At 40.6% G+C, this 25268-nt stretch overlaps 1 protein-coding gene across 2 annotated transcripts in view; it reads left to right on the top strand.

Annotated features, from left to right (window-relative positions):
• Positions 1–25268, top strand: part of GRIN2B (glutamate ionotropic receptor NMDA type subunit 2B) — a 423666-nt gene that overhangs the window by 358513 nt on the left and 39885 nt on the right. For both annotated transcript variants that reach the window (XM_054444599.2, XM_054444600.2), the window contains 5 exons: positions 8213–8415; positions 9206–9377; positions 9603–9756; positions 13003–13128; positions 16024–16253. In XM_054444599.2, coding sequence (XP_054300574.1) covers positions 8213–8415; positions 9206–9377; positions 9603–9756; positions 13003–13128; positions 16024–16253 — 885 coding nt within the window. The remainder of the gene's footprint in view (positions 1–8212; positions 8416–9205; positions 9378–9602; positions 9757–13002; positions 13129–16023; positions 16254–25268) is intronic.

Below are 25268 nucleotides of genomic sequence, written 5' to 3'. Positions count from 1 at the left end.
GGGGCCTGGGCTCTCTTGGAGAGGCAGGGCTCAGCCAGGGATAGCATCTGAGGCCCGAGATGTCAATGGATGTCTCAGTGTCCCTGGGAGAGCCATGCAGGTGCCAGACAGGATTGGCTGGATGGGCTTTCCTTCAGCATGTGTACCCAGAGCCACCGGTCCCCAGCTTAGTAAGTGATGAGGCAGTCATAGGCCAAAGGCAGTCATGGATCACATTTAAATATGGAAATTATTTCCAAGCACGCTTTTCAAAAACTGGATTTCTAAACCTAGATGTCACTGAATATGCAAATAATTAGGAGAAGAAGCATCAAAGCCATGCCAGTGGCCTTTTTAGATACTGCAGCAGATTTTGCCATTGCACTTAGAGCAATTCACATAGAACTGAGTCTGTCCAGGGTAACTTTATAATCAGGAAGGCTGAAGAGAAACAGAATGAAGCAGGCTTTACATCTTACATCCTTTTCATGGAAGAAAGAACACTGGAGGGAGATCTAGTGGAGGCTTTGTGGAGGGTGTGTGCAGTGACATCAGTCAATAATTTACTGAGAACATAGTTGTTATTCATGCCAGTACAAGGGACAAAAAGAGGCAATCTAATATAGTCCCTGCCCTCGAAGGGCTTAAGGACCAGTTCAGAGACATGAATTTTGAAATACAGCTAACATTTTAATATGATAGCCAAAGGGAGAGGTTGACCCACAAAATTATTACAGGAGATCAAATAAGAAAGCTCTTTCTCTGGGCTGGGGTGATCAGGGACAGTATCATGGCAGTGGAGAGGTCTGAAAAGGGCCAAGGAGAAAGCAGAACATTCCTGAAACATGGAAAGGGGACAGACCTGCAGGCAGGGGAAGGCCATGTGCAACAACAGAAAGCAAAACGGCATCTCTGTCACATGTAGTATAGGAAAAGCTACATGCAAAAGTATACTAAGATCAAAGAAGAACACTTTGGGAGTGAGGTAGATTGTTTTACAAGTCAGATAGGAAACCAAACCCTCCATTTAAAAAGACATATTATGTTTTACTGCAAAAGAAAAACAGTAAAATTTTGTGTACAGAAAAAAGACCAGTCAGAAGACAAATCTCAGAGTGGGAACAATATTTCAAGCATACCTGAGAGATGAAGGGTTACTATCATACCACACCAGGAGCTCTTCTCTATGAATAGATAAGAAAGACAAACAACTCAATAGAAAATGGATAAAAGATGTGACTAGAGGGTAAAAGAGGAAAATTTAAATGGCTAAGAGATGTGGAAAGGTGCTTGCACTCACTGTGAGGCAAGGAGATGAAAATTAGAGCAGGAAGATATGTTTCATTCCTCAGATTGGCAAGCATTTAGTAGTGATAAAAACTTAGTGCTGGTGAGAGTGTGAGTAGGATGCACTCTTGTGCTTTGCTGATAGGAATTTCAATTGTTGCAAACTGTTGTATTCTGGCACCATTGAGAACATTTAAAAACATACATATCCTTTTGTTCCGCCTTTTCATTACTGGGATTTGATGCCTTAGAAATACCAAGATATGTATTATGTCTTCTGGTTAATTTTTTGGACATATCATAAATATTTATCAATAGGGCTATGCTTGAATAAATCAAGGCACATTCATTGTTAGAGGCTACCATGCAGTTCTTAAAAGGAGTTAGATCTACTGTTGGAAGAAATTCCACACTGAAGTGGGAAAAGTAAGTGGCAGAGAAATGTGTGTATCATGATTTGATTTAGGAAACACACATATACATACCAAGTCACACAAATCCCCTTCTTTGTATATGTGTAGATGTATTTTGAATGGATACAGATAATGCAGGGCCATACAGTGTTAGAATGTTCACTTGGTTACAAAGAAATGAGGGGGAGAGGTAGTGCTGTAGTTTGAATGTGTCCCCCAAAGTTCATGTGTTGGAAACTTAATCTACAATGCAACGTTGTTGAGAGGTGGGACATTTTAGAGGCGATTAGGTCCTGAGGCTCTGCCCTCATGAATGAATGAATGACATTATCACGGTAGTGGGTTGGTTATTGAGAGAGTGAATTTGTTATAAAAGTGAGCTTGGCCCTCTCCTGCTCTCTCTCTCTCACACATACTCTCCTGCCCTTCTGCCTTCTGCATGGGATGATGCAGCAAGAAGGCCCTTGCCAGATGCCAGCACCTTTATATTGGACTTCCCAGCCTCTAGAAGTGTGAGGGATACATTAAAAAAAAAAAAAATTACCCAGTCTGTGGTTTTGTTTTTTTTTTTATAGTAGTGGAAAACAAACTAAAGATAGGTAAATAGAGAAAAATAAAGATTGAGCAAAATGAAGTATTATCATGTACTCAAACATTAAAAATCCTCAGAGTTAAGATGTATAGCTTTGGGGGTGGGGAAGTGAGGGTGTCCTCCTGTCCTCGGATTTCTGCTCTATTCGGAGTCTGAGGCCTGCCCTGGGGCTGCAGGACAGAAGGGGATGCAGAATTTGGGCTGCCTTGCAGAGACTCTGCCTCTTCCTTTAGCTTGCTCAGGGAAATAGCATGTAGCTTTAAGTTTCACATTTTAAAAGTCAGATGAAGGCTTAAAATAAGCAGCAAGTGTTTCATGTTACATCCAGATGTCATCTCAAGCAAAAAACAAAAACGCTTTGATTTTTGAAAAATAACCTTTGACGCCTAAAGAGGCTCTAATAAGTGTTTTTGTTCCAGAATCTTAAAAAATGACTTTCTATGCAGACAAGAGAGGCAGCCCGAGGAGACCGATGTCCTTTGCTAATCTGTGCAAGGACTGCACCGGCCTCAATACCCTGCCCTGGTCCCCTCTCCCTTCTTCACAATGACACATTCGCCCTTCTGCTCACATCAACTGTTCATGGTGGAGGGACAAACGCGGGGGTTTTCAGAGAGGAACACAGTCTCTGTGGTCTTTTTTAATGTGTGGCCTTGTCAGGGTGCTAATTGGTGCCAATTTCACTGGCAGTAATGGAGGAATCTGTTAGCAGAAGGAAGAGTTTGAAGTCTAAAAGCATTACAGATTAGTTCCCTAGATTTTTCCTAAGGGAAGCCTTATGAGCCAAGTCCACTCGAAGGTACCACAGGTTTGTAAGGTAGACTTCCTTCCAAGGAGAAATTCCCAGCTATTCAGGTGTTCAGCCTGTACCAAGAGAACCAAACCAGAAACTCTAAAACATCACTGTTTTTCTGAAAAAAAAAAAATGAAAAAACAAACAAACAAAAAAACCAAAAAAAAAACAACTAGGCAATTTTTTTTTTCTCTTGAGAAAGGTGATTTTGGTCCTTGAGATCTTTTTAAATGTTAGAATGGCAGATAGCTGAATTTTTTGTAGACAGATGTTGTGAAATGTGCTTGTGGTAATGATGTTTGTTTAGTTACCTCAAAGGAATTCTGAGTGCTTTACAGTCATTCTCTTCATTATTTCTTAAGGTTTTTTATTTTCCTGATCATATTTTAATCTCAAGCATAAATTCTTCATTCAGTTCTTCTCGCTACATTGTCTCTGAAATATCTCCTGTTAGCCTCATGTTCTACTGCTGTCTGCACTTCCAGGATTGTAGACTCACACCACTTCGGACATCCTAGATGCACTTTCAAGATGTTTGCTTGGTGTCTCCGGCTTCTCTTTCTCTATTTACTATTTTTCATTGCTCTTTCAAACTTTTCCATTTATATTTTTCAACATACTTTCTCCCCCTTGAGAGAAGGTTGAGAGAAGGATTGCTTGAAATACACCTTGTTCTTCTACATAATTTTTGTTTCCTTTTTTGTTAATTTTAGTGGTTTACTCATTTGTAAACTGCCTTTGCTCCATAAAGAATTGGCAGTGAGTATCTAAACATGTTCTTTAACATGAACCCTGTTTGTTGGAATTGGGACTCTGATATTCACAGATTTTTTTTTTTCCAAAAAATTTCACCTTTCAGTACTCAAGGAATTTAACTTTCCTTCTCATTTATTTTTTTCGTTTCCTTGAAGAAATGAAAAAAAAAAAACGACTTTAAGGCAAGCTCATATTTTGTAGAAACAAATCAGATACTGCCATCCCTTCAAAAAGTAACCTCTAAAAGCACCTCTTCATTGGGCTTTAATTTGTAGGATGTAGAGAGCCCCTGTCCTAAAGAAATTATGATCATGAAATTATGTGGAAGGCACCTCACAATGCCATACACCTATTTTTATAGATGCAGAAACTGAGGCTCACAGTGTTTTAGAAATGTGTTTACAGTCTCAGAAATACTCAGAGACATGTTTAGAATTAATTTAATTAAGACAACTCACCTGGAACATTTAAAAAATCATTAAAGAAGGTAGTAGATAGCATGAAATGATGAATGATTGGGTTCTGGGCAGTGGTGGGAGCTGGTAGATGTTTAACAACAGGGGCCGGGGCTGGACAGAGGGAGCCTGATTGATAGTGTTTGCCAACTGCATGGTGCCCATGCCAGTTTCAAGCTACCAGCCTGACACCCTTGAACAAGGAGTTGGGAAGAGATGAGCACAATCCAGTCAGCTCTCAAGAGTGGCAGAGATCATCTGGCTACAGTGAGCAGGCCCGTAAGGAAGAGAACTGTGCTAGACAGTTGCTCCCCATGCCTCAGACCTTACAGCTGTGAAAAATAATCCATTTTCATTTAGCCTCTGCACCACTCTGTTCCTTCACTCTTGCTCTTGCCTTGGCAGATAAATAACTCTTACCTCCTCAGCTATCATTTACGTTTCAAGCCCCAGCTCAAAATGAGGGTCTCTGTGAGATTTCTTCTGATTCTTTTAGAAATCATCACTTCTACTCTGAATGCCGGAGTACTTTATTTATACCTTTTATTACAGTAATTACCAAAGCCTAACTTGTCAATGGATAGTGAATATTAGAGTAATTACCAAAGCCTATTATTGTCGATGGATAGTGTCTTTTCCCTCTAGACTGTCCTTGGAGGAAAAGGAACATGTCTTACTCCTTCATTATGAGAGAAGCAGTGCAGTGTGGTGGGTAGGAGTCCAAGCTCTGGAGTCAGACTGCTCAGCTTCAAGTCACTTACCATGGGACCTTGGGCAAGTCATCAAACCCCTCTGTAGCCATCCGTAAAATGAAACATTAAATGTGAGTCTCAATCTCACAGGCTCACTGTGATATAATGAGATTACTAGATATGGTCAGTGCCTAGCACATCTATGCCCTCAATAAATGCTACCTGGTATTGTTACCTCTAGCACATAGCCCAGTGCCTGGCACAGAATTGGTGTGCAGTTGTTGGTGGTTGAAATGAATGGACTTGAAGTAAGGATATGACCCAGCTAACTTGGTAGGAAGTTGGGAAAGGGTGTGATAGAGGGAACTACATGAACAAACTATTGTTGGGGAAATGAGAATGATATATTTAATAAAAATCAGTAGATTATAGAATTACAGGATCAGAACCCAGTTTTCCAGCTGTGGTATGATGAACACAGAGCAGGGTAGGATCATTCATACCTTCCCTTCACCCCATATGCTAGATGATGTATGTCTGTAAATATACCATTGTTATTACAATAGCTTTTGTAGACCGCTGATTGAACTATCTCATTTTTGATACTGTGCAATTGCTTTTTAAAACATCAAAATGCTAGATTTTGAGTACAAATACTGTTACATTTCATTCAATTTGGTTCAGTCCATCATTCCAACTAATTCATATCTCCTCCAAACTTGATTCTGCAATGCAATTTATCTTTCCTCCTATCTAGTTTTCTGTTGTCTGCAATTTTGTAAGCATGACTTCTATTTTGTTTTTTAAAAGACTATCCAGCCCGCTTCTAAGAACAGAGTCCCCTGATATGACACTAGTGACTTTTTTCTATGTTGGCAGTCATTCATTATACAATCTCTTTTTTCCTTTTTGGGTACAGATTTTAAACTCCTTTCAAATCTATCAAAGTGTGCAATATACATATTGTTCACAATAGTATCTGAGAAACTCTGCCAAAATGTTATGTCTGTAGCATTTTTTCCTACAGATATAGTAAGTCTATTAGAAAAGAAAATGCAGCTAGTTTGCAAAGTGTTCCTGATTAATCCATGTTAGCTCTTGATACCAACAACTTTTCCAAGCTGAACTAAGGATTCATGATGTAAAATAGTGAAGTTAACTGTATCAAGGTAGGCTAGACTCAATGTACAGAACTTGACTGTCTAGGTGAGAAATTTGGGCACAATTCTGAGGACAGTGAGAGATTGTTGAAATTTTTGAATCAGGATTATATGACAAAATTGTGCTTTAAGGAAGCCATCTGGCAGCAGCGTCCACAATGGACTCTGGGGGGACCCTTAGCGAGGTTTGAAATTTCCTGCAAAAATGTCAGAATGGGCCGCTGGGCTATAACAGGCTAGGCTAGTAGCAATAAAGATGGGAAGGAATGAATTTGGATTTAAGAGAAAACAAATCAAAAGGGACTGTTGAGGGAAGATGATAGGAAATAAATAAATAAATAAATAAATAAATAAATAAATAAGTACTTTAGGGCTTCTCAACCTTTTACACATTATTGAAGGTGCAGAATATCAACCAGTTTGGCCACTAGGGTAAATAGGCCTACTTGGGGAGGAGGTGACCAATGTCCTGGGCCCCCAGGACTGAGTCTCTCCTCTCCCAATTCCTACCTGCCCCAGCTGGCAGAGGACATTAATATCTCCACTGGCTGGAGAGCCATTTGGAAATTTCTGTTTTAGAAATAAGTAGTCTTAGCAATATGAGAAAAAACAGACATGTACTAAAATCAGGATCAACAGTTCAGAGAAGTCTATACACATGAAGGAAAGCAAACGTTTGGTTCAGGGCATGATTCTGAACAAAGAAGCAAGACATCATTTATACCCTTTGAAGAAAACCAACCAGCATCAGCCAAACAAGGACTGTGTAGGTACCAAATAAGATAGCCCATGCCACCAAGCCACTGCCTGCATTATAGTGATGCAGTAACACAAGGGCAGTGGCTATGCAGGCTACTGGACAAAGAAACCAAGAAGGAGGGAGTCTGGGTTTTGCATTAATATGGAAATCCAAGCTGATTTGCTTGAAAATTTATGAAGTCCTACCAACTTGTTGCTTCTTATTGATTTCTGTAGTTAATAAATTAAGTAGTTCTGTAGTTCCTGGTGTCTCACCTGTTCTACTAATTTGCATTGCTGCATGGTGGAAATAATAGATTGAGAAAATGCAGGTGCTTGCAATCCATAATTCCTTATGATAATTGAAGATGCTCAGTTATAGAAAATAAACAAGTGTTCCCTCTTTCTCCATTAAACTCAATGAGACAGAGAGTGAGAACCCCCCAACAAAGCCATGTTGATTCCCTTATAAATAGGAATGAGTGGCTTTTCTGAAAAATAATGGAACACATACATTTCTCAGGATGGTTGCCAGCAGGCGGCTATGTTCATGATTCAGGGGCACTGGCCTTTCACATTGGAGCCCATGTGGATGGTGCTCCGTGGTGTTGGGGCACTCAGCCTGTGTGGCCATAGGTGGTGGCTCACAGAGAGACATATCTGATTCATCCCAGGGCTTCCACCCAGCCCAGGAGGTGCACATCTGCATTGACCCATGTTCATCCCCAGCCTAACTGTGCTCCCTTCCCAAACGGTGTTGGTATTCTTTAATCCCAATTTGTAATTTTATTCCAATTCAGATCCACCTAGCTCTCCCCACTGATCACTTCTACAGCCAAAACACATCCTTTTGGCTCATTTGCTCCCATCGTTCTGTTGACCTTTCCAAAGCTATCTGCTCCTCTCACCATCATGCTCCTTGTTACAGTTAAATAGAAAAAACTGGCAGCCACAGATAATGCAGGGAACTCCAGCATCCTCACAGCACTTACTACACAGTGCTGCAAGATATTTGTTTACATATCTGACTCCACTCACTGTGAGCTTCATGAAGGATAGAATGATGCTTCTTTGAGCCCTGGGTCTTAGCAGGGTGCCAGCACATAGTAGGTTCTCATTTAATGTCTGGTAAGTGAGTGATAAATGAATGTATTGCCTTTCTTACATTTGGACACAGTAGTCTCATTTGGGGCATATGATTTAAAAAGTATTCCTATCTCTAGTATGTACAATGTTGGCACTTGTTGGGTTTTGTTCAACTGCTTCCTGGGATTGTTCAGACAATACTGGGACAGGCTGTTATGTTGTGGCCAGTGGTTTCTGATTCTTGTGTTCATCCTTGTGCAGGTGGGGAAGTGGAAAGACAAGTCCCTGCAGATGAAGTACTATGTGTGGCCCCGAATGTGTCCAGAGACTGAAGAGCAGGAGGATGACCATCTGAGCATTGTGACCCTGGAGGAGGCACCATTTGTCATTGTGGAAAGTGTGGACCCTCTGAGTGGAACCTGCATGAGGAACACAGTCCCCTGCCAAAAACGCATAGTCACTGAGTATGGCATCCTCTCAATGACTTTGGGTGGCATGGGAAAGTCAGCTTTGATGCACCTGTTAGCACTTGGCTGGCCTGAGACCTGAGGCATGAGAATTGGGCACTGTGTCTGATTTCTAGTTGCTTTTGAGCCGTGGGATTCCTGGCAACCCTCTGGTCTGATGTCTCATTCCGTTCAGATGGTGGCCTGGGAAAATGATGGCTAACTTCCTATGCTAGAGTTTCTTTGGTCTTGCTTGGCCTCAATGATCAGGACCTCAAGTTTATGGAGATTTAAATTTACTTCTGGTGTTCAAATATGTTTTCCTGGGCCAGCATGTCCCAAAATCTTGAGATTTAGAACCATTTTTTGAAAAATATAACACTAATCTATGCTTTTAAAAGTCAGGATAATGGTTCTCCTTGGTGTGAAGTGCCTAGAGTGGGAAACAAGAGGCCTCTCAGGTGCTGGTAACTTTTCTGTATCTGGATCCGGGTGCTGATTAATAAGAGTTCAGTCTGAAAATTCATTGAACTGAAGCCTTCAAATATGCACCCTTTTCTTATGTATTTTGTACTTCAAAGGAGAATTAAAATTAAGAGGAAACATATCTCAATGCGACGAGATAATGAGAATATTGCAGGTCTGTTGTCTGTTTTATTTCTTCACTTGAGTCTAGTATAAATTGTGCTGAGCTGTGAAGGGGGCCTGCTTTGGGATTGGAGGTTTTTTAATGGCAAAGGGTAATAAATGTTGGCTTTTTGTACAAAGCCTTTTTGGTTTGTTTGTTTTTGTTTCTTTAATTGGCTAGGAATAAAACAGACGAGGAGCCGGGTTATATCAAAAAATGCTGCAAGGGGTTCTGTATCGACATCCTTAAGAAAATTTCTAAATCTGTGAAGTTCACCTATGACCTTTACCTGGTTACCAATGGCAAGCATGGGAAGAAAATCAATGGAACCTGGAATGGTATGATTGGAGAGGTGAGTGTTCACAAGGGCTGTTTCCATTTCCATTTTCATTTATTTTCCTTCTTTTAAATATATGTTTAAAACATGCTCACTTTATGCATTTCAGAAAATATAAAATGGCAAATAAGATGTATTGTTCCCACTATACAAAGAAAACCACTGCTAGGCTGTATTTTCCTCATGGTGGTCCCTTGCCCTCCTGAATGTTTTAATTGGAGCATTGCACCTTTCTTTTAGGTGGTCATGAAAAGGGCCTACATGGCGGTGGGCTCGCTCACCATCAATGAGGAACGATCGGAGGTGGTCGACTTCTCTGTGCCCTTCATAGAGACAGGCATCAGTGTCATGGTGTCACGCAGCAATGGGACTGTCTCACCTTCTGCCTTCTTAGGTAAATGATGGGTTTGCTGGTGGAAGGAAATGGACATATGGATGGGGAAGTGAAATAAGGAACAAAGAAGGAGCACATGGCCAGGCTCTTCCAGCTAGAAGGTAGTTTGCTAGGAGCTCAACTCAGCCAGGGACTTCACTTAGGGGACTTCAAAATTAATTACTCTCAAACACCAAAGCTGATGAACATCCAGAAAAATAGGAAAGCATAATGCCGTCTAAGAAAGTAGTACTGGGCTGGTCCTCAGAGGGCTTTACTATAGTCCCATTCCTGCCATTTAGTCAGCATGTGACCTTGAGCAAATTTACTCTATCTGGGGACTCGGTTTCCTCATCCACAGGAGAAGTCATTTCAGCCAGGCTGATCTCTGAGGCTGCTTCCTGCCATAATAATTTCTAATTCTGGATATCATTGAAATATCTATTTATTTTTAATTATCTGCAAGAATTGTGCTCAGTGCTACCAAAAAAGGTTTTTTGTTTCCACGCAAATTTTCTGAGGCTTTGCCAGATAGAGCTGATCTGATTCTTCCTCCCACCCCACTGCACCCCTCCCCATACCATCCTCTCCAGCATCACTTAAATGTCAAAAATCTCAGACGTGATATAAAACTGGGTGAGATGAGGCCAAGATTTCAATTAGATGAGGTCTTTTGTGAGCTCATACCCCATATTTTTTGCAGGGGCCGTGGAATGAGGGGTTGGAAAATAAAACATCACGTTGAAAATAGAACACTCGGCTAGCAGAAAGGAGACTGGGTTTGGCATAAACAAGCCATAAGCCCCTGGACGAGTCACCATCTCTCTAAAGGACATCAACATTTTTTAAATGGGGCTATTACAGTAGACAGTGACTAACATTTCTTTAAGCTCTAACCATAGGGAATTAAGTCAATTAATGCATTGCAAAGTGGAGTTATAGGCTCCGTAGAATTTTTCTATAAATTACTCAAATTTCTTAGCTAATCTTACTCACAGTGAAGCAAATTCCAGCCTTGCCAATTTTATGTGAAATGTGATTAGATGGTACACACTGTATGCAGTAATTCTCATAGCTGCTGTACGTATTTTATTTGCTTTTTTTTTTCCTGTGCAAAGATAATTGGAACATTAAGAGATACAAAACCACATTCTAATTCTAACCTTGTCAGTACAGCACTACCTTAACTTCTGAACTGGCAGAGCCAGTGGTACATTAATATATCCCTGGAATAGCATAGAAATGTCAGGCACAGTGTATTTACATCTGTGTTCAGAAGAGCAGTTAGTTATAGGGATAAGAGAAGCCAACATTTATTGAGCACCTACTATGTAATGTGCCAGGCATCATTGTACATCCTTTGGTTATATTAACTCATAAAATGTTATTATACCCATTTTATAGCTTAGGAAACTGAATCTTAGACATATTAAGCCATTTTCCAGCAGTCTCTTAACTGATAACTGGAAGCTCTAGGATTGAAATCCAGCTATGTTAGCCTTCAGAACCTGTGTTCTAGTACAAATAAGGCCGTTTCAGAGTTCAGCCCCTAACCCAGGAACCAGCGTTGGGGACAAAGAGCAATGTAATACAATGAAAAAACACAGACTTTTTGGCTCAGTTTGTAACCTGACCCTGAAGCTTTCTGAGTATGAATTGGAAAGAACCTTGACCTCTCTCAGTCCTAGTCTACTCCTCCATAAAATAGATAAGGTAATCCCTAATGAAAGGGCCATTAGAAGGATTATATGTATAGTATGTGGTAAAATAGTTTCTAAATTGTAAAGACCAAAACAGACGATGTATTTTGTGTATAGAAAGTTTCCCTGGGCCTAGTGGGAGGAAAAGACCGTAGAGGTGGTGCTTTTACTCAGTTATTCCCCAATCTTAGACAAAAGGGAAATCCGGGTAGAATTTGCAATCAATTAGAGTCAAGCGTGCAGAGGTTTCCTCCGCACCTCTGGAGAGAGCCTTTGAATTGTACCTCTTACGCTCCCATCTCTAGCTGCCATTGAAAGGTTTTGCATTTCACAGTTGGTGTGTTAAGCACTGGGGCTTTAGCAAGATCTTTTTAAAATTGATTAAGTGACCAGGCTTTTACAATTCCTTTGGGAGTTCAATAATAAAGTAGGTTTCAGAGTAAGAAATATATTTTCTAATTTTCAGCCAATTTTTCTTCTTTTTAAACTTCATCTTTATTAATGATTTGGAAGATGGAGAAAACAGCATGTTAATTCACTTAGTTATGAGTTTACAATGTGCTGTGACAGCTAAAAAGGCCAGAACTATTTTGAGACACAATTGAGGGAGCATTGTATCATGGGACAGAATAGTGATTGTCCCTTTTTATAGGCCTTCACAGAGATGGCTTCTGGAATATAGTATCTAGTTTCTGGACACCTCCAAGCCAGAGAGATATTTAGCTCAATTGGAAAGGATTCAGCACACATGATTAAAGATATTAAAGAAAGCATGTGTGGAACATTCTTGCTGCCTTGCCCAGTCTTGTCCCATCAACCCTATCACTTGGTAACGGGGGATAGATTGTAGTTGGTTTGTGAATTACAGCTTAGGCATGTTCCCTTGTCGCTTGTTAAATTCCTACTGTTGCAGATAATAATATTTAACATGGAAGGATTCTTTAACATTGACTTATATTCTCATACCCTAATGATGTGTAATAACATACAATACATCAAAGTAGGTTGAAAAAGTGAATCTAGGCTAGGAAGTTTAGGAGAAATGATACAACGGGGAAAGGGGGCTGGTTATTTATTGTACATAATTATTCCTGAACAAATTCAACTCTAAAATAGTAGGTAGGTCTGTTGAGAAAGACTGTATCTGCAAGATTCAGAAGCACTGGAGAAGGCATTTCCAGACCTCCATTACATGGTGTGGGCATATAGATGAGAACATAAATTGAGTCAGTCCAATACAACTCACTCACTTCATAGCTAGTGCTTCTTCCAATTGCACCATTTACTGAAATACCCAGATATTGGTCCAATAATGGCAGAAACTGCCTCTACAACCTAAAAGGCTCACGGGCATGAAGCTGTCCTTCTCATGTATTTGAAGGAAGGCAATCCTTGACCTTTAAGAAAATAGTTCAGTACAATCTAACCTAGGCCCTGGCTTCCTGAAGGCAGACAACACATTGTGGTTTGTTCCCCACCCCCTAAAATATGAAATGAATATGTGAATTAATTTGAATTCTTTTGCTCTCTGTTCTAACCCTGAGCACTGCTTTTTTCCCTTCCCCAGAGCCATTCAGTGCTGACGTATGGGTGATGATGTTTGTGATGCTGCTCATCGTCTCAGCCGTGGCTGTCTTTGTCTTTGAGTACTTCAGCCCTGTGGGTTATAACAGGTGCCTCGCTGATGGCAGAGGTAAGGCCAGCTGGAACCCCTGCATTTCCCCAGTTTTTTTCTCCTTATTTTCAAATCTCTGGACTCCTCATTTGTTATCTGCATTTTCCCTAGCATATCCATTTCTGAAAAGGAACCCTCAGGTGAACATTTCTAAGTCACCAGCTTGGCGTCTCTTTAGAAATACCCCAGTTAAGATGTTAGTTTGAATCTATAGGTCTGCTTTATGCCTGGCCCCAAGCCTAGTTTCACTCCCAAGTAAAGGAGAGGAAAAACTGTTGGTAGATATGGGTATAGCATAAACATGTCATAGGAAACTATTTTGATAACCTTAGGCTGTGGGCAGTCTGTTGGAACAGATGTCGCTAACAAGGCAGATTGTACACACATGTTAAGAACAAGAAGAAATGGATTGCCCCAGGGTATATGCAGGTGGTTGTGGCTGGTTGAGTTCCCCAGTGCCAAAGGATCACAACTGAGGTACCACATCTCCAAAGCATATGCCCCTGGTTCAACCCCCTTGCCAGAGAGTATAAAAGTTGGGTGTTGGAAATAAAATGAGTGGGAAAGACCAATTCTCACTCATAGCTATTATTGGGTATGGTCCAGTTTCCTGGGTAGGTAGACCCAGAGATGTGAGGGCTACCCATGTGTTTGAGGCATTTATGACAGTTTTTAAAAGTTCACATGATTTCTAAAGAGGACCATGGGATCCTTGTAAATAACTCCTCTAAAACTTCCTGAGAACCCCAGGATTAAGAAATATTCTGCCTTCTCTGAGTCTTCTCCATTCCAGAATGTGAGCTCTATCCTAGAATTATACCTCCAAGAGGAAAGATTCTTAATCCTGGCTACACATAAGAATGATCTATGGGGCATCTAAAAGACACAGGTGCTTGGACCTCATTTTCTGATTCACTAAGTCTAGATTGGGGCTTAGACCACTGTATGTTTCAAAATAGTGTTTCTCTATCTTGGTTGCATGTTAAAATAGCCAGCCCCACCCTACACCAATTTAATAAGAATCTCTGAGTATAGGGTTTCAGGCAGCAGTATTTTATAAAATCTTCCTCATGCTTCTGTTGGATTCACAGTCCAAGCTGTGAAACACCACTTTACTGAAGTATTTCCAAGTGTAGACCTACCTTTTAATTTGGTTTGTGTATTCTGAGGTGGGAGTTGGGGTGTCTCCACGGCATGGTGCAATCAGGGGCCTTCCACCTGTGCTTCATCCAGAAGCCATGGCCTATATCCCAGCCTGTGTGGCACCAGTAAGAAGTGGAACATCTGGGAATCACATGAGTATATACTTAGGTTGGCAATGTCAAGAGCTAAAGTCAGTGTGCGTTGCCTCTCTCCCTTGAAAAAATAACAGGAGCCGAAAATCCAGATTTGCAAAGAAAGCTCAGAGCGAGGGCTTACAATTACTCACTTTACCGAAGGATGTTTGTCTTCACAGAGGAATTCAACGTGGGGCCACTTTAAATATCAAGTCTCCTTAGAGCATTTTACAATTTATAAAGCTTTGATTTGTAAACAACTTTTTAGTTACACATCTGTTGCATGAAATAAGGTTCACATGCACAGATGTGTGTGCACAGTTAGATATCAGGTTCAACATGAGTTGTCCCTGATGATTTATTTGGCTGAGCAGATGCTATCAGGATCACAGATTACATCATAAGACCTGTGCAAATATGCTGTAAAACTGTGCAGGCAGATGTTCATTTCTGCAGTGGAGGGGCCACGTGGAGATTCAGACAACAGGCAAGATTTTACCATCAGCAAATAGAGATTGCAGTGAGGTCACGATACATACATGGGCAGAAGCCCAAGCACTGTCTGTGAAAGGTTAGGTGGGGGGAAATCAAAGTCAAAAGCAGCTTCCTGTCTCCCCTTAGATGCATGTAGCTAGGCCAGGATTCTATGACTTCCCCTTTGGCCGTCCTGATATTCTTTTTTTTTTTTTTTTTTTGAGACGGAGTCTTGCTCTGTTGCCAGGCTGGAGTGCAATGGCGTGATCTCAGCTCACTGCAAGCTCCGCCTCCCGGGTTCACGCCATTCTCCTGCCTCAGCCTCCCGAATAGCTGGGACTACAGGCGCCCGCCACCACGCCGGGCTAATTTTTTGTATTTTTAGTAGAGACGGGGTTTCACCGTGTTAGCCAGGATGGTCTCGATCTCCTGACCTCGTGATCCGCCCACCTCAGCCTCCCAAAGTGCTGGGATTACAGGCGTGAGCCACCACGCCTGGCCCCTGATATTCTTTTACACACAAGCTTCTATGGCAGGAAACCAGCTGGGAAGTGTTGGCATCGGAGTGGGATCAGGGTTGTCTTTGAAACATTGAGTGCTAAGTGCTAGAAGCTAAAGAAAAATCAGGAAAAAGTGCATTCTAAGCCATCTAGCGTCAGTGTAAACAGACTTGGAGAGGGTTTATGAATGGTAGAAAAAAATCTTACACAATTCTTGCTGATGTTTTTGGAAGTTAAAATGCATTCTTGGTAGATACAAATATAAAATTTAGGAAAAAATGACAGTCATGACCCAAGTGTGACCATAGTGACATAGTCGGCCTGTTTTACTCAGTTTTGATGTAATCTTGAGGGGGTCTTGTATATGGGGGCAGGTTGATGGCTCCTCCAGAGGAGAGTCATGACTGTTAGTTCAAGAAAGACCATCCCACACACACCCCAGGATTTTCTGGTTTTTCTCCTAAGGAACCCTCTGCAGCCCTCCTGAGAGTCCCTGGAAAAGACAGATACACACTCTCAAATTTAAAAGCCGTTTATAAAAGGGCTTGGTTTTAGTGGAAGGGTTTCCTGCTCTGAGCAGGGACTCGCCGTGTGTATTTGTAGCTTTCAATAGAACCAGCCACAATGGCTTAACTTTCGTCCTTGTCTTTCTGTCATGCCAGAGCCTGGTGGCCCCTCTTTCACCATCGGCAAAGCTATTTGGTTGCTCTGGGGTCTGGTGTTTAACAACTCCGTACCTGTGCAGAACCCAAAGGGGACCACCTCCAAGATCATGGTGTCAGTGTGGGCCTTCTTTGCTGTCATCTTCCTGGCCAGCTACACTGCCAACTTAGCTGCCTTCATGATCCAAGAGGAATATGTGGACCAGGTTTCTGGCCTGAGCGACAAAAAGGTAAGAGACTCATTTGAAATCTCCCATCTTTCCCTCAGTCCTGTTCTCAGCCATACTCAAAGTTCTCATGTACCTGCTTGTCTTCTAAATTTTTGGAATTGACCGTTCTTTCTTATGTTTCCTTGTATTGGAACATGGGAGTAGAAGTCAGTTTCCCTACTGAAATCATATGACTTCATGTTGGCCTCCTGATTAGTGAAAAGTTATCACTAGTACACCCTAGGCTGCAAATAAGGGGCTTGGTATGTTAGCGGCTTTCTGAGTGTGTGGTACCTCCTGTTGGATGTGGTTGTGTGGCCTATCTGCACAGGGCTGCCAGTGTGGGGTGTTATTAGAGGACCGCCGCCGTGTACCCACACTGAGGAGATGGGTGCATGATGGCCTCCTTTTCTTCCCAGTGGTGTTTGGCTGTGGGCTCTCCCTTTGTTCCACTGCACACTCATTGTTTCTGGGGCTGAGCAGGAAGAAGCATTGTGTCTTGAAGAGAAGTAACTGCTGTTTAACTGGATGATTTGGATGACTGCCCCTGTGTGGTGCTGATGAATGGGCTGCCCCCTTACTAATTGCAGGCCTCCTGCGGACCTATGCAGTTGAGAGAGAAGGGAAAGTGTCTGCTGTTTTCCATCACTGCTGGATGAGGATGTACAAAACCCATTCTAATTACATCTGACCCTCCAGTCTGCCTGAAGCATCACATTTTCCATGGGAGATCTGTCTCCTGAAACTATGTAACCAAGACTAGGGATGGGAGCCACTTTCATGGAGTGTCCCATAAAGCTTATGGCCAAAATAATTTTGGAGACTTGCGCTCACAACAAATTTTCTACTCTATTTCCTTAAGATTTAGGAAATGTGATATTTTTCCACTCCCACCCCCACCCCCCCAGGATGAAGCCATGAGCTGCAGACAGGTGTGTCTTCAGACCAAATAGTACTTTGCACATGGATTAGATTTTCCCAACCTAAAACCCTACACACTTAAGCAAATGGTCTGAGAAGAATGAAAAGGAGGAGATATTCTCTTCAGGGGCTCAGATTCTCATTTTTCCTTCTGCATCTCTACTTATCAAGAACATTCAAAAGCATGTGGAGAAGATAAATAGTATCTTGAGAAAATGTATATATTTATTATATATATTTGATATATTCTATATAATATATATTTATTATATATATTTTATACATTCTATATAATATATATTTATTATATATATTTTATACATTCTATATAATATATATTTATTATATATATTTTATACATTCTATATAATATATATTTATTATATATTTTATACATTCTATATAATATATATTTATTATATACATTTTACATATTCTATATAATATATATTATATACATTTTATATATTCTATATAATATATATTACATACATTTTATATATTCTATATAATATATATTACATACATTTTATATATTCTATATAATATATATTATATACATTTTATATATTCTATATAATATATAATATACATTTTATATATTCTATATAATATATAATATACATTTTATATATTCTATATAATATATAATATACATTTTATATATTCTATATAATATATAATATACATTTTATATATTCTATATAATATATATTATATACATTTTATATATTCTATATAATATATATTTATTATATATATTTTATATATTATATAATATATATTTATTATATATAATATATATTTATTATATTTATTATATATAAGATATATTTATTATATATATTTTATATATTTTTTTTTAGTGCATGGTACCTCCTGTTGGATGTGGTTGGGTGGCCTATATGCACAGGGCTGCCAGCGTGGGGTGCTACTACAGGGCTGCCGCTGTGTACACACACTGAGGAGATGGGTGCATCATGGCCCGTGGAAAATATATACTCCACTGTGTTTACCCCTTTGTGTTATCTGTTTCTCTGATTTGTCTTCCTTTTTGCTTTATTTTTCTTCCTTATTTAAAAAAAATTCTCTCTCTTTTTTTCTCTCTTATTTGGAAGCTTTTATTTACTTATCTCATGATTTATGATACATTTATGTATATATCATCCATGTATTAATCCATTTTTAAACTTCTCTCTCATTGTTCCTTCATCAACATCTTTCAGCACAACCCTAACTAAAATTTGAGTTGGACACCTCCTTTTCCCCCCATTTGCAGCCACTACCACAATCACCTTTTGGTGACTGTTTCTGTAACCTGGATAGTAATAGGGTGGAGAACAACCTCAGAGCTCAATACTTGGATGTGGCTTAGGGTAAGATGGACCACGCCTACCTCCTATTGTTTGGATGTCTGATCCCTTTAAATCTCATGTTGAAATTTGATCCCCAGTGTTGAAGGTGGGGCCTAATGGGCAGTGTTTGGGTCACAGGGGTGGATCTCTCATGAATGGATTAGTGGCTCCCTTGGGAGGGGTGGGACTGCGTGAGTTTTTGCTTTGTTAGTTCCCATGAGAATTCCCCCAACAGCTGATTGTTAAAAAGAGCCTGGCACCTCCCCTGTCTCTTGCTTCCTCTCTTGCCATATGATCTCCGCACATGCTGGCTCCCCTGCCCCTTCCACCATGAGTGGAAGCAGCCTGAGGATGTCACCATATGCCCAAACTTGAACTTTTCCAGACATCAGAATTGTGAGCCAACTGAATCTTTCTTTTCCTTTATAAATTACCTAGTCTCAGGTATTCCTCTACAGCAACACAAAATGCACTAAGGCACCACCCTAAAACATGGATGTTGCAGAAACTTGATGGGCCATGCCCCATGTGTAGACTTGTCAGAGGTATGGCAGACCATGTCTTCACATGAGGCTGTGGCAGAGATGTAGTAGACTATGTACCACACAGAGTATAGCAGGGCCATGTTACCATGCATGACATGGCAGGGGTGTAGTGTTTCATGTCCTATGCATGGTTATAGCACTGTATGGTGAGATCATGTCACTGTGCATCAATATGGCAGAGATGAGGTAGGTCGCAGACCTTCTTGGCTGTTAAGTGGAGGATCTGCATGGGTATCAAAATGCTTCCTTCAAATGTCTCAAAAATTACTTGGCATACTGCACTTATCTTTCTCTTACCCTCATGGACCTCGCAGTAACAACTGCGAATGTTTTTCTGTTTGAACTAAGCATAACTGAGATGGAGGAAGATAGTTTTCTTTTCCATGATTTTGAAGTAAGTATCATTTCTAGGCTTCTTAAAGCAGACAGGATATTCACATGTCTGTCCTGCATACCATGCTGATTATGTTCTAAAAGTTGGAGCCCATCAGTTTGTTTTATAGAATGAAGACAGGGGTGTGTGTGTGTGTGTGTGAGAGAGAGAGAGAGAGAGAGAGAGACTTTCAAGACCTTTGCAAATAATTTCCACTGTGACCCCAGCTCTGCAGTCTCATTGGCCAATGCTTGGGTTCCTGCATCTGATATCCTCACAACTGTTCATCTTTTTCAACCATACGTCTATCTATGCATCTGCCTAGGAGGCTTTTTTCCCCACTTTTTCACTCATCAAACTCCTACTGAAACTTCAAAACCTAGATTAGAGATCCCTTTATTTGTGGAACTTTCCCTAGCTCATCTGGGAAATTAGTCATTCTGTGCTCTATTATGGCAACTATTCAAATCTTTATTATAACATGTATCTTCCACATTCTGTTACAATAATCTATAGGCCTATACCTGACCACCTATTCCTCTGTCTGACCATGAACTCCACAAAGTCAATGACCATAAGTTGGTCATCATTAAGACAAAAAAAAAAAAAAGTCTGTGGGGAGAGAGGAAGAGAGGTTGTATTTACTTAAGAGCCCCTGGCAAAAACAACGGACCCAGCATCACAGGCAAAGAAAGCAACAAGTCAGCAAGTGCCCCTTAACAGCTGTCTACTTTGTAAATGGTTATCTGATACATTTCAGAACTTCGCAGATGACAAAACAGTAAAGTGTAAACACCCTACCAGAATCTGTCAACATGATTTACATAATTATAAAAAACATTTAAGTAACTAATGACTGCATATCAGTGTCAGAGACAGTTATATAAATCAGAAAGAGAGTTTCCTGAAAATATACTTAAAATGTTAAAATTCTTATAGTCTTACTTACTTACAGTCTAACACCTAAAGAAAACAAATTATTGGGACAGGGTATGGTAATGCATGAGAGGAAGTATATTCTGTGAATTTAGAAAAAGAATAAAGACATTCAAACAATAATGTTGAGAAAAGGAATGAGGTGATTTTGAAGATGGTTTTTCAATGTGATTAGATTTTCATCAAGGAAGTAACATTTAAAATGGAGAAGGGTTCCTAAACTTGTTTTGACTATTACAGATGATATATCTTCCGTATAACTCAGATCAAGTGATAAATATCTTGGAGTGATAATGGAAAGATATTTGTAGCCATTTGATTTATAGTTTTTTTTAAAATTATCTTCAGCTTTTTTGCAGAAAAAATATGTACTCAGATTTCATTTGTGTTAAGGTAGAAAACCAGAGTTAAATTTCCATGAAAACCTATTTTTGTACTCCTTTATACTGGAAGGCTTCCATTTTGCGGTAGCACATTACAGTGAATTCAGAATTATTCCACTACATGCTGTACCTAAATATGGGTGCAAGTTCGAACATTCAGCAACCCGACTGTACATTCCATCAGCTCCCCCAGTGGGAGGAGGGTGTAAGGGAGCTAGTGACATCTTTCTTCTCTTAACAAAGAGCCAACAATGCATTCTCATATTTCTCACCCATCCAGATGGATTTCTCATTTTGCAGTCTGCCAACCATAGTATGAAGGAAAAAGAGCTTGGCCAGTGAGGGAGTGGGACATATTTTCTGGGCACTAGGTACATTTTGTATGCTCCGTGTATGCTATTTGGATAATCTTCATACAGGTATGATTATTCTCATTTTACAAATAGGAACACCGAGACTCTGGAAAACTAGTAACTTCCCCAAAGTTATACATTACCAAGTGACAGAGCCAAAATTTGAGTCCCTGTGTATTTGGCTCTAAAATCACTCTGCCAGGGTGTTTCTCTTGTAGCTAATCTCAGGGAAAGCTGTGACATAGATAAGGATTGGAATTGACACCCCTGCCCCCACTTTCCTATTTAATTCCCTATCCTTTAATGTAATGCCTTGATTCTACTTAACAGGGCACTTTTACACCACCACTACTATTACTACTAATAATAATGATTATCATTGTTATTATTATTATTAATATAACTTCAGCGATAATATCCCAGCTAAGATTTTTTTCAGCTCTTACAAGCCAGGCATCATGCCAAATATATTTCATAGATTATCTTATATAATGGTGCTATTAATATCTTTATTTGTAGATGAGGCAACTGAAGCTTGGAGAGGTTAAATAATTTGCCCTTATGGTGTTCCTGGCTCACTATAGCCCCTGAACAGTGTGCCACCCTGTTTAGACCCTGATGCTATTTGATGTTTTTTCCAGTTACTCACTTTTCTTCCTACATTCCCATCTACCTTATCAAAGCCTAACAAGTTAGATCTTTTCCCCCTACTAACATGTAGCTATCTAATTAATTGAGCCATAATAATTAGATAGTATAGTAACATTTGCACTTTATTTAATAAGCCTTTCAGAGACATTATTTTAAATAGAGAATAATGGTGATTTCCAGTACTTGGGCAGGCTAATGGCCCTCAAATTGACTTTAACCTGTGTATAGAGTGACCCTTAGCTTTAAGCTACTGTTGGATGGTGGAGAACGGTGGCACCAGGAGTGAGAAGGGACAGTTAGGGGGTCAGTGGGGTCTGGGGTCAGACTGAAGGAAGCCCACAGGGAGGTGGAGGCTGCTAAAGTCACAGAAGGTTGGCGTTTGACCATTGGGCTCTCAAGGGTACCTGGCTGCAAACGATTTCACACATGCCTGCCACCATTGTGACACATGCCTGAAATATGTGTTGCAGCTCTTTTCCTCAAGGAACTAGAGGAGTTTTATTAACTTTCAAATGTCAAAAATGTGCTCATCTGCTTACTGAGGGTAGCTATCTTTGTCTGCAACACTGGAGGTACAATCAGGATGGCCACGTAACACCTAAATGAATAATGAGTCTTCTGTGTTTCCAAGAAGTTCCATGGGGGTCTGGAAGTCACTTCACATTCTTTTGGGATATAGGAAGGGCATGGCTTTTAAATCAATATGCAGGCAAATAAATAAATATGCGTTCTGGAACAAACTCAGCCTGGTGATAAGCAAATTTACTCCACAACTACCCTGAAGTGTTGGGTGGTTGTTGAGCACGTGTGAGGAAATGGGGCCATGCCTTCCACTGCACAAATTTATTTTCCTGCCCTATTAACTTTAGGCTGGAAGCCAGCAGGAGACAGCCAACCTCCAGCCCGATCTGTCACACCCTTTTCCTGGCCCAGATCATTTCGCTCAGACCGTGGAATACTGGGCTAAAAATAACTTAATTGAGAAAGTAGCAGTCATGACCAACTAGCCAGGGAGCTAGTAATGAGGGCCTGGGTTGGACCTCTAGGTACTGAGCAAAATGTAAGGGTATGATTCATGCGTGGGAGTCCTCAGGGCCTGTCAGGCAACTATTCCTCTTGGAGCTACTAATCAAGAGCAGGTCTGGAAAATGTAAAACTCCCCAAATCCTGGGAGTATCTGAGGTACAGAATGCACATGAGAGGGGGAAGGACACCTGCCTTTTGTTCTCTTAATTGGCAGAGCCAGTCTGACCCTTTCCATGGACTGCTGTCCCAAGCGCTGAGCCTCCTTCATTCCTGCCAGGATGACCTCCATCCAAATGGGACCAGAACAGATCCCTGGGGCTTGGCTAGCCCCAGGTCTGTCCATCAGGGTTGGCTACCCTCACTTCTCCTCTGGCATTATTTAAGAATGGGTCTGCTATGTCCCCCAACAGGTACCCGCAAGCCCTAATTCCTGAATCCATCTTTACTGAGACAAGAGATCCCTAACTTCAGTTCAACATCCTGTGGCTTAGTAGTGGTCACCCTCCAAGTCCTGGGGGGCAGATGACCCAGAGTTGATGACTGAGTTTCTAGCAAGCCTTCACAGTTGCCTTTTACTTCTTCCTCTTTTGTGGTCCCCTTCTCCTTGAACGGCCCTCTTTCCCTTGAACGACCACTTGCTTCTTGCCTTCCTATGACTTCTAACACTGTATTCCTCACCTCTAAGCTCTACTACCTTGTTGGGGCCTGAAGTGGGTTGAATTGTATCCTCCCAAAGATATAGCCACATCCTAACCCCTAGAACCTACAAACATTGACCTTGTTTGGAAAAAAAAAAATCTTTGCAAATGTAATTAAGTTAAAGATCTCAAGATGAGATCATCCTGGAGTATCCAGGTAGACACTAAATCCAAAGACAATTGTTCTTATAAGAAAAAGGCAGACACAGATTTGACATAGAAGGGGAGAAAACACACAGATGAGAAGACCATTTGAGGATGGAAGCAGACACTGGAGTGATGCAGCCACAGGAACACATGCAGCCACCAGAAGCCGAAAGAGGCAAGATATGGATTCTCCCCTAGAACCTTTGGAAGAAGTACAGCCCAGCTAACACCTTGTTTTGGAACTTCTGGCCTTCAGAACTATGTGAGAATAAGTTTCTGTTTGTGGCTATTTTTTATGGCTGCCACAGGGACCTAATACAAGGCCTTCACGACTTCCGTAATCTGCACTTTGAGCTCATTGCATCCTTTAGACTTCAGTGCTTCTCCCAGACTTCTTTGTCCCAATTTGCATTGTCAGTCTCCCAGCCCCATCTTTTCAAAGTGAGTATTTCTTACAGTGGGATCAGATTCAGTTCCCCTCTCCTTTGCCTGGAAGAATGAATCCAGTTTGCACTGAAGCTTTGCAGAGACATGCTTTATGGGCAGTCTTCTCCTTGCTGGTTAATTTTAGGGAGACAATACAAAACCTGAGTGTCATTGTGTGCTCCCTTTTGCTGTGTCCTTGAGCCAGATTAATGTTAGTTTCTCACAATACATACTACACTGCTTATGTGCACACTTCCCCACTACCTTCTATGAGGCCTTTTAGTAGTGATGTCCTTATCAAAGGGAATTGAGGACATGTTTCTGTGAGATGTATCATTTTCACAATTCCTTTGTGCAGAAAAACACTAATGCACTCTTCTCATATTCTAGACTGTGCCAAATCACAGAACTGGAAGATAGTTTATTTGATCATCTGGCACAGGGAACTCTTTTCTCATCAAAAGCAAGCAGGTGTCCTCTCTCTTCTTGTAGCCTTATCCTCCTTGTTACACAGGAAGGTACACACACACACACACACACACACACACACCCCTACCCTCCAAGACTACATAAAGGTACCAAGATAACTGGATAAATAGTAACTTAGCACTCACAAAGCTGCACAAGGAACACAGGTTTCCCATGTGCATAGAAGATTTACTAAATGGATATCAGAAAGTTTGTCTTTCTTACCTGGGTAAAGAATTTGGCTTTGTCTCATTCTGCTGATATTAGTAGACTCATCTTTTTGTGAAACACAAAAATGAAATGAAATGAAATGAAGGAAGAAGAAGGATGGAGACAGATGGAGAGAGTATGAGGGGAAAGAGGAAGGAAGGAAGGGAGGAAGGGAGGGAGGGAGGTAATCAGAAGCCAATGCTGTCCTAGATCTGCTCTGTATTACCTTTCTTAGAAAGGTATCCCTATGCAAGATATTAGAGGACCAGAGGCTTCCTGGAACTACAATTTTTTTAATGCAACTATGCAAACTAGCATGAGTATGAATTCACAGTTTTGTCACCTGCATTGAATTGAACTAGGCCCAAAATTAAAGCCAAAAATAGGCAACAAACAATTTTAATTAACAAAAATCAAAGTACACAGCATGGGATGTTATCTTTTCAGATCTGGATGTTCTGGATGTGGGAGAGGCTAGTGAGCACTTCTTTTAACTGTTGGAATCATTGAATTTGTCTGTAGCTTCCCTATGGGGCCTCTCCCA

The sequence above is a fragment of the Pongo pygmaeus genome, chromosome 10, assembly GCF_028885625.2.
Source record: "Pongo pygmaeus isolate AG05252 chromosome 10, NHGRI_mPonPyg2-v2.0_pri, whole genome shotgun sequence".
Lineage (NCBI taxonomy): Eukaryota > Metazoa > Chordata > Mammalia > Primates > Hominidae > Pongo > Pongo pygmaeus.
This window is presented reverse-complemented; position numbering and strand designations above follow the sequence as displayed.